Source organism: Pistacia vera, unplaced genomic scaffold (assembly GCF_008641045.1).
Source record: "Pistacia vera cultivar Batoury unplaced genomic scaffold, PisVer_v2 Contig225, whole genome shotgun sequence".
NCBI lineage: Eukaryota > Viridiplantae > Streptophyta > Magnoliopsida > Sapindales > Anacardiaceae > Pistacia > Pistacia vera.
The window spans coordinates 368,071-383,353 of record NW_022196030.1 but is presented as its reverse complement, the minus strand read 5'-3'; the positions used below and the strand labels follow the sequence as shown (position 1 = coordinate 383,353).

General features: G+C 37.2%; 1 protein-coding gene and 1 pseudogene across 1 annotated transcript in view; one reads left to right on the top strand and one right to left on the bottom strand.

Moving 5' to 3' along the window:
• LOC116130801 (serine carboxypeptidase-like 34) overlaps positions 1-15,283 on the top strand; it is a 27,933-nt gene extending 12,650 nt beyond the window's left edge. Inside the window, exon 11 of the mRNA XM_031416486.1 lies at positions 15,132-15,283. Within this exon, the coding sequence (XP_031272346.1) occupies positions 15,132-15,223 (92 nt within the window). The 3' untranslated portion in view covers positions 15,224-15,283. The remainder of the gene's footprint in view (positions 1-15,131) is intronic.
• LOC116130803 lies at positions 10,688-14,122 on the bottom strand (annotated as a pseudogene).

The following is a 15,283-nucleotide window of genomic DNA, read 5'->3' as shown; positions in this document are numbered from 1 at the left end:
ATTATATATATAACATGCTTAATTATTGAATTCTTGACTAGTAGCTAACACAATTATATGATAGTCATCATCATCATCTTCTCTAAGTTTGACTGGACATTTTCCTTTTTGATTTTCTCCTGTGGCAATTATGCATATCTGGAATTTGACCAACAGTATTCTTTCCTGGCATTATACTTCACCCATCAACACTCCTCCCCTGCCAATCACTAACTAAAACATAGCAAAAAATCAGTCACTCCCTCTAGGCCTCTTCGCTAAGCAACAACTAGGGAGACCCCACTACTACATAAATCATAGGACCCCAACATTATCCTTAAATCTAAGTCTAAGCAATCTGAGCCTCACCACCCCAATAATATGATGTTCAATTCCACTGGTGGTTCTGAAACATGCCTTTGAATAACTGTAGGTTCCTTTCCTGCCAAATCCAATACACAACAGTCGCGAAAAGGAGGCGACGACTGATTGTCTTGATGCTTTTACCCTTAAATTTACCTGCACGCCATATAACGGTATTATCCCAACCCACCGACACTCTAAAATTACTCTTGGCTTGTATCATCCTCGAAATAGCTGAAGAGAAAGGGCAAGCGAAGAAAAGGTGGTTATGCGAGTCCATAGGGCCATTACAAAGGACACACTTAATACTTGTAGAATCCATCCTAACACTCATCCAGTTTTGAGTGAGTAATTTGAGTGACGTGAAATACCATGTCCATACCGCACACACAAGTGACTACCAAGAAACTTTGTATACCACCCGGAGACAAATCATGCAACGCTTGTCTTACATAGAATTTCCCTATTTTACCGTCCTTAGTCTTCCTATACACCGTGTCCCTATTACTTACCAAAGGGATGGAAGTACTACTTGAGGAAACCGTTTCTGGATACTCTCTGGCCATGCCCATTGCCCATTATGGATAATCTCATTAACCTTAGCTCTATGGCCCAATCTTGACTCATAGACTGCTTGAAATGGGACAATCTCTTCTACGGGACCCAAAGGATGCCAAGCATCGTGCCATGGGGACGTAGATTGGCCATTTCCCAAACGAGGTAATTTAGTATCATTATACATGAAGATACTCAATTGTTATGGTTAAACTCTATTATGGATTTCTAACCATAATTATCCTACGAATAATCTCTTTTTTCTATAATTCAGCCATTTCATTTTACTAAATTTGTTGTATATACAAGGGTTTTAGATTGATTTATAGGGTATTAATAACAAATTATTATCAATAATCAGGAAAATAAATATATATTTATGTAAGTACTTGGTTAATTTTGTTTACACTATAAGAGATGAAATTCACACGTATCGTTTGTAGAGGAATATCCTTTGTTTATCAATGTAAATTAAGTTGACAATTGCTTGAAAAAGCATCCCAAAATTTTTGGCCATTCTTTAAATATTTTTATCACATGTATATCAACCAATCATAAAATTTACATTGAAATCTACTTCAACTCCCTTAGGATTTGACTTACTTACAAGAGGTTTAATTAGAAATTAAGCAAAGACTTTTAACTTAAATAATTAACGTTAAATGTGTTTATTAAACTTTAAGGGAGGTTTTCTTTTTGACAAATTCTAAACTTAAGTTTATAAACAAATTAATAATTATATGAGGGGCCTTCGTTTAGCCCATTTATCAAACTAGTACTTAACCCCACAAGCTCGTTCCCATTTGTCTGGCATAATAGAATATCTCAAAAAGCAAAGCTAGTTCTTGGGGTTGGCCAAACTCAAATGGAAGGATCAGTAGTATTTTAGTAACCGCAAGGTGTTGGCGAGGTTTCCTCAATTCTTGTTGGAAACTATGTTTATATATATAGTGTAAAGGGTAAAGGGTATACTTGTAATTATTTAGTGTGTGTATATATTTGAGTTAGGATGTACTGTTGACATGAGAAGAGAAATAGAGAAAGTAACATGGTATCAGAGCCTGAAACGTGTAAACCCTAAACCCATTTGCGTGATTCAGTTTTCCGGCGAGTGCTGGCTTCTTCCTTGGGTTTTCCGGCGACGTCAGACCCCTCCCTTACATTTTTCGGCGACGTCAGACCCTTCCCTTGCGTTTTCTGACGACGTCAGACCCTTTCCCTGCGTTTTTCGGCGACGTCTGACCCCTCCCATGCGATTTTCGATGACGTCTGACCCCTCCCTTGCGATTTCCGGTGACGTCAAACCCCTTTTCTCTGTTTTCCGGCAACGTCTGACCTTTGTGTCTGTTTTCCGGCGACGTCTGACTCTGTTCTTCATTGTTCTCCTTTTTTTTTTTCCGGCGAGTGCTGATTCTGAGTGTTGGTTCTCTTCTCTGATTTTTTGGTTTGGTGCAGAATTTTTTTTTTTTTTTTGCAGGTCTTTTGTCTGAAATATGGTTCTGTGTTTGTGTGAAAATGGGAATGCTTTGTGTTGGCTTGGAGTTGAAAATGTGATACCAGAGTTGTTCTGAATCCTAGTGGTTTGAGTTGTTGTGCTTGCTTTGGTGTTGGGATTGTTGTGAATTTGTGGAGTTACGGGTTCTTTGCTGGACAGTATGGCCGCGGACGGTAAGAAGATGGTGACTGAAATTGTTACTTCCTCCACCAAAATTACTGATCGGAAATTATTGGGAAAAAAGAATTATATTCAATAGAAGCGAATAATCCGACGATATGTATCCAGCATTGATATGGGAGACCATTTAATCGAGGATCCACCTGAGGAAACAGAGGATGATAGTAAAACTCGAAAGAGATGGCTCATGGAAGATGATAAGCTCTTCAATCAGATTCAAAATACTCTTGATTCGTCCGTGGATGATGTGATTGGTCACTGTGATACAATCAAGGAGTTATGGGAGTATCTAGAGTTCTTGTATGTTGGTAAACAAGACTTGTCTCATGCCCACGAATTGTTATTAAAGATATATCGAGCAAATATGCAAGAGAAGACATTGCTCGAATATTATACAGAGATAAAACAAGCCTTTGAAGAAAAAAGGGCTACGTTTCATGTTCCTATTGACGTGAAAATGATGAAAGCACAAGAAGAACAGGTGGTTGTGCAATGTTTTCTGGCTGGGTTGAGACCGGAATATGAGATAGCTCATACACAACTTCTTACCGATGAGACACTTCCCTCTCTTACGAATGTCTTTGCTCGCCTTCTCAGAGTTAGTAAGGGGGACGATCGAGGAGTGTCTAAGGACAAGGAAACCTTCAAGGATCCTAATGTTGATCATGCGGCCCTAGCTAGCATGAAGTCTGGTGATAGCAAAGGTAACAAAGGGACAAGTCGTGATCCTAGGAACAATCGTGGTAATGGCCCTCGTACTTGCATTCACTGTGGTGTTGAGGGTCATGTAAAGAAAAATTGTTGGAAGCTTCATGGCAAGCCCCTGAATATGCAAAACACTCATAAGTTTGCTCATGTTGTAACTCAAGATGGTCTCTTACCCATCCCATCACAGATTACTATCTCTGCAGTAGAATATGCTCGTCTCACTCAGAATGCTTGCTCCCAGTCATCCATCCCATTGACTACCACTACTTTAACCCAGTTAGGTAATCCTACAGCCTGCTTGTCCACTTCTAGTAGTAACTGGGTTATTGATTCTGGTGCTACCCATCATATGACAGGCGATACAATTATTCTCTCCTCATTTACACATTCTCCCAATTTGTCTTCGGTTACTTTAGCTAATGGGTCTACTGCACCTACCATTGGATGTGGTACCACCCATCTCAACAAATCTCTGTCTTGTGCCTTCCCTATTTTCCCTTTAATCTTTTATCAGTTAGTCAAATTACTAACGCATTCAATTGTGGTGTTTACTTTTTTCCTGCTCATTGTATATTTCAGGATCTTGGGACGAGGCGGATTATTGGTAGGGGTCATGTATCAGGTGGCCTATATATGCTCGATGATGTCTCCACTCCTGTCTCTCAACCTATTGCGTGTACCAGTGATTCATCTCTACCCATACTGCATGGTCGCCTTGGTCATCCTCCCCTTCCCATTTTGAAAAGGTTGTGTCCTAATGTAGGGTCAGTGTCACACCTTGAGTGTGAGGTGTGTCAGTTTGGAAAACACCATAGAGTGTCCTATAGCCCTAAGATAAACAAAAGAGCCACAACCCCTTTTGATGTTATACACTCTGATGTTTGGGGTCCTTGCCCTGTGTTGTCAAAGTCTGGATATCGATATTTTATTATTTTTGTGGACGATTTTTCACATGTAACTTGGTTGTACTTTATGAAAAATCGTTCTGAAATATTCTCCATTTTTTGTACCTTTTATGCAGAAATACAAAATCAATTTACTTCATCTATTAAAATTCTCAGAAGTGATAATGCCAAAGAATACTTTTCTACTCCTTTCTCTTCCTTTTTGTTTACTAGAGGTATTATTCATTAGTCATCATGTGTTTATACACCTCAGCAAAATGGAGTTGCTGAACGCAAAAATCGTCATTTATTAGAAGTCGCTCGTACTCTCCTTTTTCACATGAAAGTCTCTACAGAATTTTGGGCAGATGCTATCTCTACAGCATGTCACTTGATCAATCGCATGCCTTATTCTGTTTTGGGCGGTCAAATCCCGTTCTCCATCCTTTTTCCATCACAGCCTTTATTCTCTCTTCCTCCTAAAGTGTTTGGGTGCACGTGCTTTGTTCAAGATGTTAGACCTCATGCATCCAAATTTGAACCTAGGTCCCTCAAGTGCATATTCGTGGGTTATTCCCGATATCAGAAGGGTTATCGTTGTTTTTCTCCTGTCCTAGGTAAGTACCTTATCTCAGCTGATGTTTCCTTTTTTGAAACCACTCCATATGTTGAGTCCTCCACCTCATCTACTTCTCTTGAAGCACCCCCTGATGATCTTCTTGTTTACCACATTACCCATCATAGTCCTCTACCATCTCGTCCTCCTATCACCCAGGTATACTCTCGCAGGGTTCACCAGCACCATGAGACACCTGCAGCAACATCTGATCCACTGCCCCTATCGACTGCCTCGTCCTCTGATCCGGTTCCGCCATCCTCTGACCATGATCATGATCTTCCCATTGCTCTTCGTAAAGGTAAGCGCTCTTGTACCTATCCTATCTCCTCATTTGTTTCCTATCACTCTCTGTCTTCATCTTCCAAGTCTTTTATTGCCTCTTTAGACTCTATGTCTGTTCCCAACTCTGTGTCTGAAGCAATTGCTCATGATGGGTGGCGACGGGCTATGGAAGAAGAGATGTTGGCTCTAGAACATAATGATACATGGGTTCTAATGTGATGGGTGGCGACGGGCTATGGAAGAAGAGATTTTGGCTCTAGAACATAATGATACATGGGTTCTAATGGGGTTGCCTGAAAATAAAAAGGCTATTGGGTGCAAATGGGTTTTCATAGTGAAAGCTAATCCCAATAGGACTGTAGCTCGGTTGAAAGCTCGTTTGGTTGCTAAAGGTTATGCCCAGATGTATGGTATTGATTATTTTGAGACATTCTCCCCAGTGGCTAAAATGACCTCTGTCCGACTATTCATTTCTCTTACAGCTTCATATCGTTGGCCTTTTCACAAACTTGATGTAAAAAGTGCCTTTTTACATGGTGATCTTCTTGAAGAGGTTTACATGGAGCAACCTCCCGGGTTTGTTGCTCAGGGGGGGTCAAGAAAGGTATGCAAACTGAGGAAATCTTTATATGACTTAAAGCAATCTCCACGGGCGTGGTTTGGGAGGTTTAGCGAAGTGGTGACTCAGTCTGGTTTACATAAGAGTGCTTATGATCAGTCTGTCTTTTATAAGCAATCGAGTTCTGGCATCATTCTTTTGGTTGTTTATGTTGATGACATTGTAATCACTAGCAATGATGATGTTGGCATTCAGAGTTTGAAAAACTGTTTGGCTTCCAAATTTCATACAAAAGACTTGGGTACTTTAAGGTATTTTCTCGGAGTTGAGGTTTCTCGGAGTAAGAAAGAGATTTTTCTCTCTCAACGCAAGTATGTGTTAGATGTGTTAACTGAAATGGGTCTAAGTGAGGCTAAGCCTTGTGACACTCCTATGGTTCCTAATGTGAGATTGAATGCTGAGGATGGAGAGATGTTTGGTGATCCAGAGAGGTACAGACGGATAGTTGGAAAGTTAAACTACCTTACAGTAACCCGTCCAGATATTGCGTTTTTAGTGAGTGTGGTTAGTCAGTTTATGTCTTCTCCTAGGACATCTCATTGGGATGCGGTCTTCCATATCTTGAAATATCTAAAAGGAGCTCCTGGACGTGAGATTCTTTATAGTGACCATGGTCATAATAAGGTAGAAGGTTTTTCAGATGTTGATTGGGCAGGATCCTCTGTGGATAGACGGTCTGTGACTGGGTTTTATGTTTTTGTTGGAAGAAATCTTATTTCTTGGAAAAGTAAGAAGCAACCAGTTGTAGCTAGGTCAAACACAGAGTCTGAGTATCGGGCTATGGCACAAGTTACGTGTGAGCTCATATGGACAAGACATCTTCTTAGAGAAATTGGGTTTGGTGACCCAGGGACTATGGACTTGTGGTGTGACAACCAAGCAGCCATACATATAGCAAACAATCCAGTCTTTCACGAGAGGACTAAGCATATAGAAGTGGATTGTNCATGAGTACTTGTTATTTTAGCTCTTTGAATCAATTGATTTATTATTCAATTTCAATCCACTCAACATCAACTCCATTATTCAAACATAATTTAACACAATCCTACATCTGTTTTGTATCGATCAATCCTACATATTTATAGATGTAGCGCAATACCAATTATAATTTTCCTAAAAAATTAAGAAATAATAAAACCATGTTTTATTCATACAAGCTCAGGCTCAACCTTCATTCATGGATGGTTATTGCTGTAGTACTTTTGAAGCTCAAACTCCTGAAGCTTATATGGATTTACTTTCAACCCGTGCTTCACGTACATTGTCAAATCAAGTTTCGACACCACCGGATGATTTTTTGCCACCTTCACATGATATCGATAAATAATTGAGGCTGTAGCGAATTTCATTTGATAGTACGTAAAATCTTTGCCTAAACACAGTCGAGGGCCGCCGTTGAAAGCTGTGGGCTTGTAGGCTGATTCACTCATGAATCGCCCGCCTCTCAGCCATCTCTCTGGCTTGAATTCTTTGCAGCCTTTGTCGTTGCCACGTCTCAATTTTAGTTTACAAGCATGTCAACAGTCTTTGTGATAACATATTATTTAGTTATAGAAATTATTTTGAATTTGTAGGCAATATTGTGGCAAAGAACGTGAGAGGGAAGACTAAAGGAGTCAGATGTGAAAGACTCATACAAATATCCAATTCGAAGTTGCATGTAGACTTGTGTTAGAGCCAAAAAATGTCCTTCGCCCAAATAGGCCCAAAGACGAAGACACCTTCATCCAAACCGGAAGCTCGATCCCAACTCCGATAGGGACCAAATCAGAGTTCTGCAGATGAGGCCCATTCAGTATGCTTTCTCAGCTTCTCACACGTTTAGACCTAGGCCTCCTGACCCTTGAACTCCCATTGGGCTTACGATCAACTCGGAGCCCACAGTCGCCTACGAAGTACTTTCCTACTTGGACTCTGCTAAAAAAGTCCATTACTATCCCAACTCCTCCAAAGTCCATATCCGAGGCACATTCGAACTCCTCTTCCTATTGAGATAAGGGACCCAAAGACTACGCCTTTTGGAAAGACTACCACTACAAGGATTCCTAATCCCACCAAGACTCGGAGACCATATAGTCACTATTTAAACAGAGGTCAGCCCTCTCACAAGAGAGATCACATTACACCCTCAAACCCTAAAGTTCCTACTCTTGAGAACTTCGCATTACAGCCGTAGTCACAGTCCCCGACTAGACTTCCGGTAACCTTTCTTCTCCCTAGCCCTCATTAAATTTGCCTCATTCAACCTTGCTGACTTGAGCGTCGGAGTGCCTATGGCAAACATCACCCTGGTGTTTTCCGTTGCTTCATGTTTGTTGCCTTACGTGTGCAGGTGTAGCAGATCGCTAGTGGCCTCAACTTCACAGGATCAGACCCTCTTTTCGTACAAGTAGATTTTTACATCTACAACTTGGACAAAGATGGAGTACTTATGGGAGTAAATGCAGCAAAGTTGAGCAGTAATATAGGAATTGTTGCGAGGAACTATGCCCCTGTTAAAGTTCTTACTTGGAATAAAATTCCCAACAATATGGAAAAACAAATAATTGCTTGTATCACGGTAATGTCCTTCATATCTTTATCCGTGTTCTCGTACTTCCATATGAAAATAATATATAATACCCTGAAAAGTTAAATGCATGTATATTATTGCTGAATTCATACCAAATTTGACATCAATGTTAATGAACCCTATGTACTCAAATGGCTGAAGTACACAATGTCTAAGAGATTCAACAACTTCAAGAGTGCCCTGCACAAGAAATTCAAAGCATATGCTACTAAGGATGAAAGATTACAAAATAGGCTCAAAGAAACTAAAGATCCAAATGATTGGATATATCTTTTTGACTTTCTTCTAGTGAAAAGTTTTTGGTAAGCTCAACATCCATTTTTATGTTCTTATGTATTGTATTTTAATATTAAATTTTGTGGTGCTAGGCACGATCAAAAACTTGTTCTAGAAACCAGTCGAAGTTGAGGTGTAACCACCACGGTTATGTGTTATTATAATGAAATAAAATATTAATTATACTAATAGATCTATTTACAACATGTTCCACCCAAGGTTTGACAAAATAGCAAGTTGGTTCTATAAATTCTAAATTCACACTCTTAAACTAACATCACTTTATATTTTGAACATTACATTAAATGATTTTCTTTTAATTTAAGGGTGAGAATCTGAAATTTATGAAACCAAGGGTGAAAGCTTGCCATTTTGCCAAATCTTGGGTAGGAAAATGTCGTTTATTTATATTAATAATACGTTGAGCAACTCAAGGACGAAACATATATGTTGCAATTGTTATCCTTACATAGATTAATTTGGCTTCTATCATGGACTAGACAATTTAATACACATGAAATATGAACTTAATTATATTTACACATTAATTAATTTTTGCTAAACCAACTATTACCCCTATTAAAGCTTACTCCAAAACATTCAGAACCTTCACTATGAAGTAGCTTCTGGAAAGAAGTCATCCCCACCCCAAAAAAAACCACCTGGGATCTACAATTCTCAATGTAATAGAATGTCTACATGGTTCAATAAGAGATGGTAAGAGATTGAAGCAAACAAAGTTAATTAGGTGCCAGATATGTGAAGATTATGACAAAATAAGCAATTTTTGAAACATGTTTAACCATACTGAATAAAGTTGCCAGGGGAAGATTAAGTACAATATTCAAATACAAGTAAAGTGTCCATATGGTAATCAGACATCAATGAGATATATAGATAATTTAAATGAGAAAGCGCCATTGTAGACATAGTCTAGAAATCAATTCAAAAAGATCAAGATAGCTTTTTTTAGTATTATCAGTCAATTTAGCTTTCTATCTTCGACTTTAATTCTTTGGGACAAAAACTCCAGTGTTTTATCAATTTCTAAAACGTGGAGTCCTACAAAGAAGACATTCAGTTAAGATGTAACTCATAGGCCATGCTAAATACTTACACTAAAATCACTCCCTTATCTCTCCTTCTCACAAATTACATGTCTGTTTTGGCCATAAGCACAAACATTCATTCACAATGAAAATCCTCCACTTCATTCTACATTTAATGATGGAATAAATTCTGTAAGAGCTTAGTGCTGAACAAGTATGCTATTCTTTATATACAGCAACTAATGCCACACATCTCTGACTGACTGGTAAAATATAAAGTTATAGGAATCATGAGAATTTGATAATGATATTCAATTCAATTCAGCCTTTTATCATGAACCTGCAGGGAAAAGCAAATATACCTGGATCTTCATTTGGGCAGGTAATGATCATTCCCTGCAATTCTGTCCAAACAGGTCGTACAAATCTAAAACAGTCAGAAAAGAGCAACGAGCTGAAACCTGAATGGCAAAACTATAATTGAAAATGGAAGAAGTTTACCTGCTGGAAGAAATTGAAACAAAGACCGAACAATCTTGTGTAATTCAATCTAGCAGGCATGCAGCATAGAACTAAGGAATCTGAGGCATAATTTCTAAATTCACGAAAAAACTATTTTCTGATTTGGGTAAGATGACCAAGCACAGGAATCAACTATGCACACTTCTTATGTACTGTAACTTGTAAGCCACTAATCCATCTGAATGTTTTTATTTTATATGTTTTGAAACACCTACAACCAATCTAGTACAGTATATATCTACATGGTCTAAAAATATATCTTTTAAGTATCATGAATAAACCCGCAGACACAAATGCACATGTGTAACCAAATATATGAGGCCACAAAGGAAGAAACACAAACACACAGAAAGAGGAGGGAGATAAAATTTGGCTCTTAATATTATTAAAGAACAAAATAACTAAGCCTCTCACATCACTAATTAGGACACTCTCTTCTAGCTTAAAATCAATCAAACTATTGTTCTTAATGTTACAACAAATGAAAATTTAGGAGGGAAATTGAACTTTCTGGATCTATTCCTTGAAGTTAAACGTAACCCCCGAGTTGTTCTGTTTTCCTTGTGCCTTTTTTAAGCTACTCAAGAATCAAAGAAGCCAGGGCCTCCACGTGAAAGAAGTCCTGGCCTGCATCCTTTCCCATATTATCATATCTTCATAAGCATATGGACCTTTTCTAGAAGTTTCAAGTACTGCCAAACAGAGACAAAGAAGCAACAATGATGTAACAGAACTCTAAACAGTAGTAAATGAAAACTGAGAAAAAAACTCTTTCAAGAGCAAACCAAACTGTACGCGAGTTCCATCAGGGGAAGCCACCAAAACTCTAAAGATGCAATTGCCATCCTCGTCTCTGCAAGTATCCAGCAATAGGAGTGCGACAAGACCCATCCAAGGTCTCAAGAAAGGCCCTTCACATGCAACTGCAAGTTAGTTTCCTCATGATTCAAAGATGCAAGTAATTAGCCTGACAAGCGCAGTCAAAAACAAAGGTGAAAACAAAATAAAAAGACATTAAGACTTCACAGAACAAACCCTAGAAGAAAAAATTTCAATATAATGCAGATGTGAATGACATCACTAGAGAAAGAAATTAGAAGCATTGTTAACATAATTGTAATCATATAACACAAAATATAATCATCCATTGAGATAACTCAAATTAACTGAAAACTTCTCATATAGAATGCAATAGAAGCAGTACAAAGATTCAAAGAACATATGTTAGTAAGCTTCCCCCTTCTAAGTGTTTCTCTTCCATTTGTTCTCCGAGGAACCATGCATTGTATCCATGAGAACACAAAACAACACTTGATACGTTTCATGTTATTATTTAATTTATGGTTTGTTATTTTAGGTTTTCCTAAATATCCATAATGTTATTAAGACATGAAAATTTTAATTAACCAACTTAATAAATCAAAACTTCAAATCTCGAAATTGTGGGATTAATTTTTTTTCCAATCAGAGGATAATATATCAGTGGCCTGCAGGAGAAGGGTGCAATAATGCTGCATAGAATATAATTATAAATCCAAAAGCATAAATTAGAATGCAAATTGCGGGAAACTATTCAATATAAATAAAATCATTCAATATGAAAGGTTGGAAAATGTACCATTTTTCATCAGCGCTTCTACAGGCAATCCCAATTGCACCTTGAGCAACAGCCGGAAGCATATCATCAATTGAAAGAACATTAGTAACGTTTTCTGTCATGTTTAAGCGTTTTAGTCCAGCAAGTGCTAACAATGTTGCTTGGACCACCCCCTCATTAAGTTTTCTCAACCTGTTTGGACATTACCTCGAAAATTCTCCAGCACCTGCAAATGAATTTAAGCAAATGCATTAACAAAAATGCAATAAAAAAGCATCATAATTGAGGGAAAATTGAAGAATAAGAGCAAACTGTTACCAAAAGGAAGGGAGAGCAAACCTTTATCCAAAAAGAAATGAGAGAGAGAGGCGTAATACAAGAAAGCTTGCAGCTAAAAGATGACTAAGGCAGCTTTAATGTGATATATATAAGGGATAAGATGCATTTGGCCCTCCACAGCCATTGGCCAGTCCCTCACAGCTCAATAAAAGGATGTTAAAAAGTAACAAAAACAGGAACCTCCTAACAACTCAGTGATAATTCTAGATGTTGCTTCTATATTTTGTTCCAAACCACTAATCTTGGTTCATCTGTCTTTTGTTCCAGCAATCAATTTTTCAGAAAAGGCTTATATGGTTAAGTGCAGGACCATGATAAACCCAGCAAGTTATTTGTCAGTAATAGTTATATCTAGCATGCAGTAAGCCCATGATCACATTCAGGCTAAGAACTAAGAAATTTATCAATTCCAAGTGGCACAAGTTGTCAATCCATAACACTGCATCTGGCCAGCAGCATAAGATTGCATTCGCCTCATCACCAACTCTCTCCTCCCACCTTTGAAATGTTAACTCATGATAAAGGTTCTTTTTGCAATGTGAGTATGTCTGTCCGTGAGTTTGAGTGATGTAACGTAAAATCAATACATTTGTATGCGTGCTTATGATTAAAATGAGGGCAAAGATTATCTGAAGCAATTTCTGAATGTGATTAAGCTAAAAAGAAAGGAAATTGCAAAATATAGAAAGAAAATTGCAACATATAGATGTACAAAGACTCACATTGAGCGATGGATATCTATAGAGAATTGGGACTTCCTCTAAGTGAAGCAGTACCAACTGTGCTTCCAGCAGGTAGTTCAGCCAGAGAAGCTGCATTCAAGGAAATAATGCATCTCGGACATCCTCACGCTGAAGGTTGCAAGGTAGAATTGTCTTATCTGGTAAATATGTAGGAACATCTTTCTTGAATGGACAGCAATGTCAATTTCACTATTTATTAGTGCTCATCTATTTCTTTCGTGAACAAGCCCTTCACCAATGTCTGCAAGTGGTTGAGATAGTATTTTATCACCGTTGTCTTATTATTACAATTTGAATAGCCCCTTCTTCAGTGAGCTCTGGATGCAACGACATGGTTTGTCTCGTGTCTCATGAGCTGAGCAAGTGCCAGCGGGCTGTCCTACAAATAGGAAGAATGTAACTAACCAGAAACAAGAAGAGTAAAAAATGGGTACAAAACAATAAATTGAAGAGGGAAATATTTGCAACTCATAAATAATAAATTCAAGGAAATTGAAAGATAAGCTTTAGTGGTAGAAAATAGGTTCTACTGTGATCCATACCATCGTCAATTACTTTTGACAAAAATCCAAACAGAAAGTTCAGATAGACCACTAAAGAGAACAGAATGATTCATATAAACAAACTCAAATCCACGTTGTATGAACTTTAATACGAAAGGTCTATTTCTCCTTTTACTTCAGTATAGTTAATTTCGTATTATAATTCAGAGAATAATGGAAATTTACAGCACATTAATATAAGCCCACGTTTAATCAAAATCAGATAAAGAGAAAGATTGATAACAACATAACCAAAAGGGTAAGATTTAAACACAAAAGCATGACATTGATAATATAAAAATCAAAAACTACATACAGTTTCCATATTAAACCAAAAGAAAATTGTAAAATCTAAACAAAAGAGGAACACCTACATGCATATAATCAAATGCATAGAGAAATAAAGTTAAATCCCTCTCAGAAGAATTCATCCAAAGTATGTACAAAATTTGAAGCACAAACTAAACATACCCACAAGCATAACTTGGAGATAACCAAGATAAATACATCAAATATTTTTCTCGAGAAAGCAGCAAAAAGTACGAACAATTCACAGAAAGTGAACAAAAATAAATAAATACCTTCCTCTAGTACCAATTCTGATAATAGCAACCTTGGTTTCAACAGCGGCGATGCTTTCACGATCCAAGAGGTCGTTTTTTGATACACTTGGGGAAGGCTTGAGTCTTACCAGGCAAAGAGAAGCCAACAAGTGAGATGGAGCTTGGATAACAATGACGAGCCATAAGAGCTTGGGTTGTACAAAGAGAAGATAAAGTCTCCATTGGCATTAATTGAGATGTATATGAAGAGAGTAGATTAAAATAAAGAATTGGAAAACAGAATTGAGAAGAAGAAGAAAGAAAAGAGAAGGTTGGCTTCGAAGGGATGCTCTATTGGATAGGATATTAGATACATTGTTTTATCTGATCTAAACCTCTACACTTGCCTCCCTTTCTTATTTTTATACTTCTCTCAATCCCAACGCTCATATGCTCTAATTGAATCTCACCCGTCCATACCTTTGACTGTTTTAATTTGACTGCCACATACTTGCTTAACCTTTTCCACTGCTTTATATAAGAGCAACGCTAATTTTACAAAGACAACTACAAGAGGACATACAAAGACAATTCATCCTTGATTTTCATGATTTCTCACTCTCTCTTTTCTCTTTTTCCGTTTTTTCTTTGTTTTTTTCTTCTAGATGATGTCACTTGTAGCCTCTTTGTAAGGATAACATTTTTCTTATATATAACTAAATTGTTTTTTAACAAAATAAAAGTTAATATAAAACTGATTTCTAATTATGTGTTATTATAATGAAATAAAATATTAATTCTACTAATAGATCATTTTACGACAGTTTCACCCTAACATTTGACAAAATAGCAGTTTTCACCCTCGGTGCTATAAATTCTAAATTCATACTCTTAAACTAACATCACTTTATATTTTGACTGTTATTAAAAAAAAATTCTGTTAATTTAAAGGTGAGAATCTAAAATTTATAAAACCAATGGTGAAAGCTTGCCAATTTGTCAAATCTTGGGTGGGAAAATGTCGTTATTATAATAATACGTTGAGCAACTCAAAAACCAAAAAATGTTGCAGTTGTATCCTTCACAGATTAATTTGGCTTATCACGGACTAGACAATTTAATACACATATGAAATATGAACTTATTTATATTCACATTAATAATTTTTTGAAACCAACTATTAACATAAACGTATATATAAACTTTTTAGAGGAAAGACCAATGATCAATGTGAAATATCATCACTTACAAATTGCTTTGTGGTCACCAAGTTCCAACTTTTGCACCAAAGCAATCTCTTCAGCTGGTTCAACACTTCTTGGCCAATAAGAAATTGCCTTCTAAAGCCTTTTAATTTTTACTTTCTGTTGATGATTTAGGACACCTAAATTTAAATTATTGGGAATATATAAAT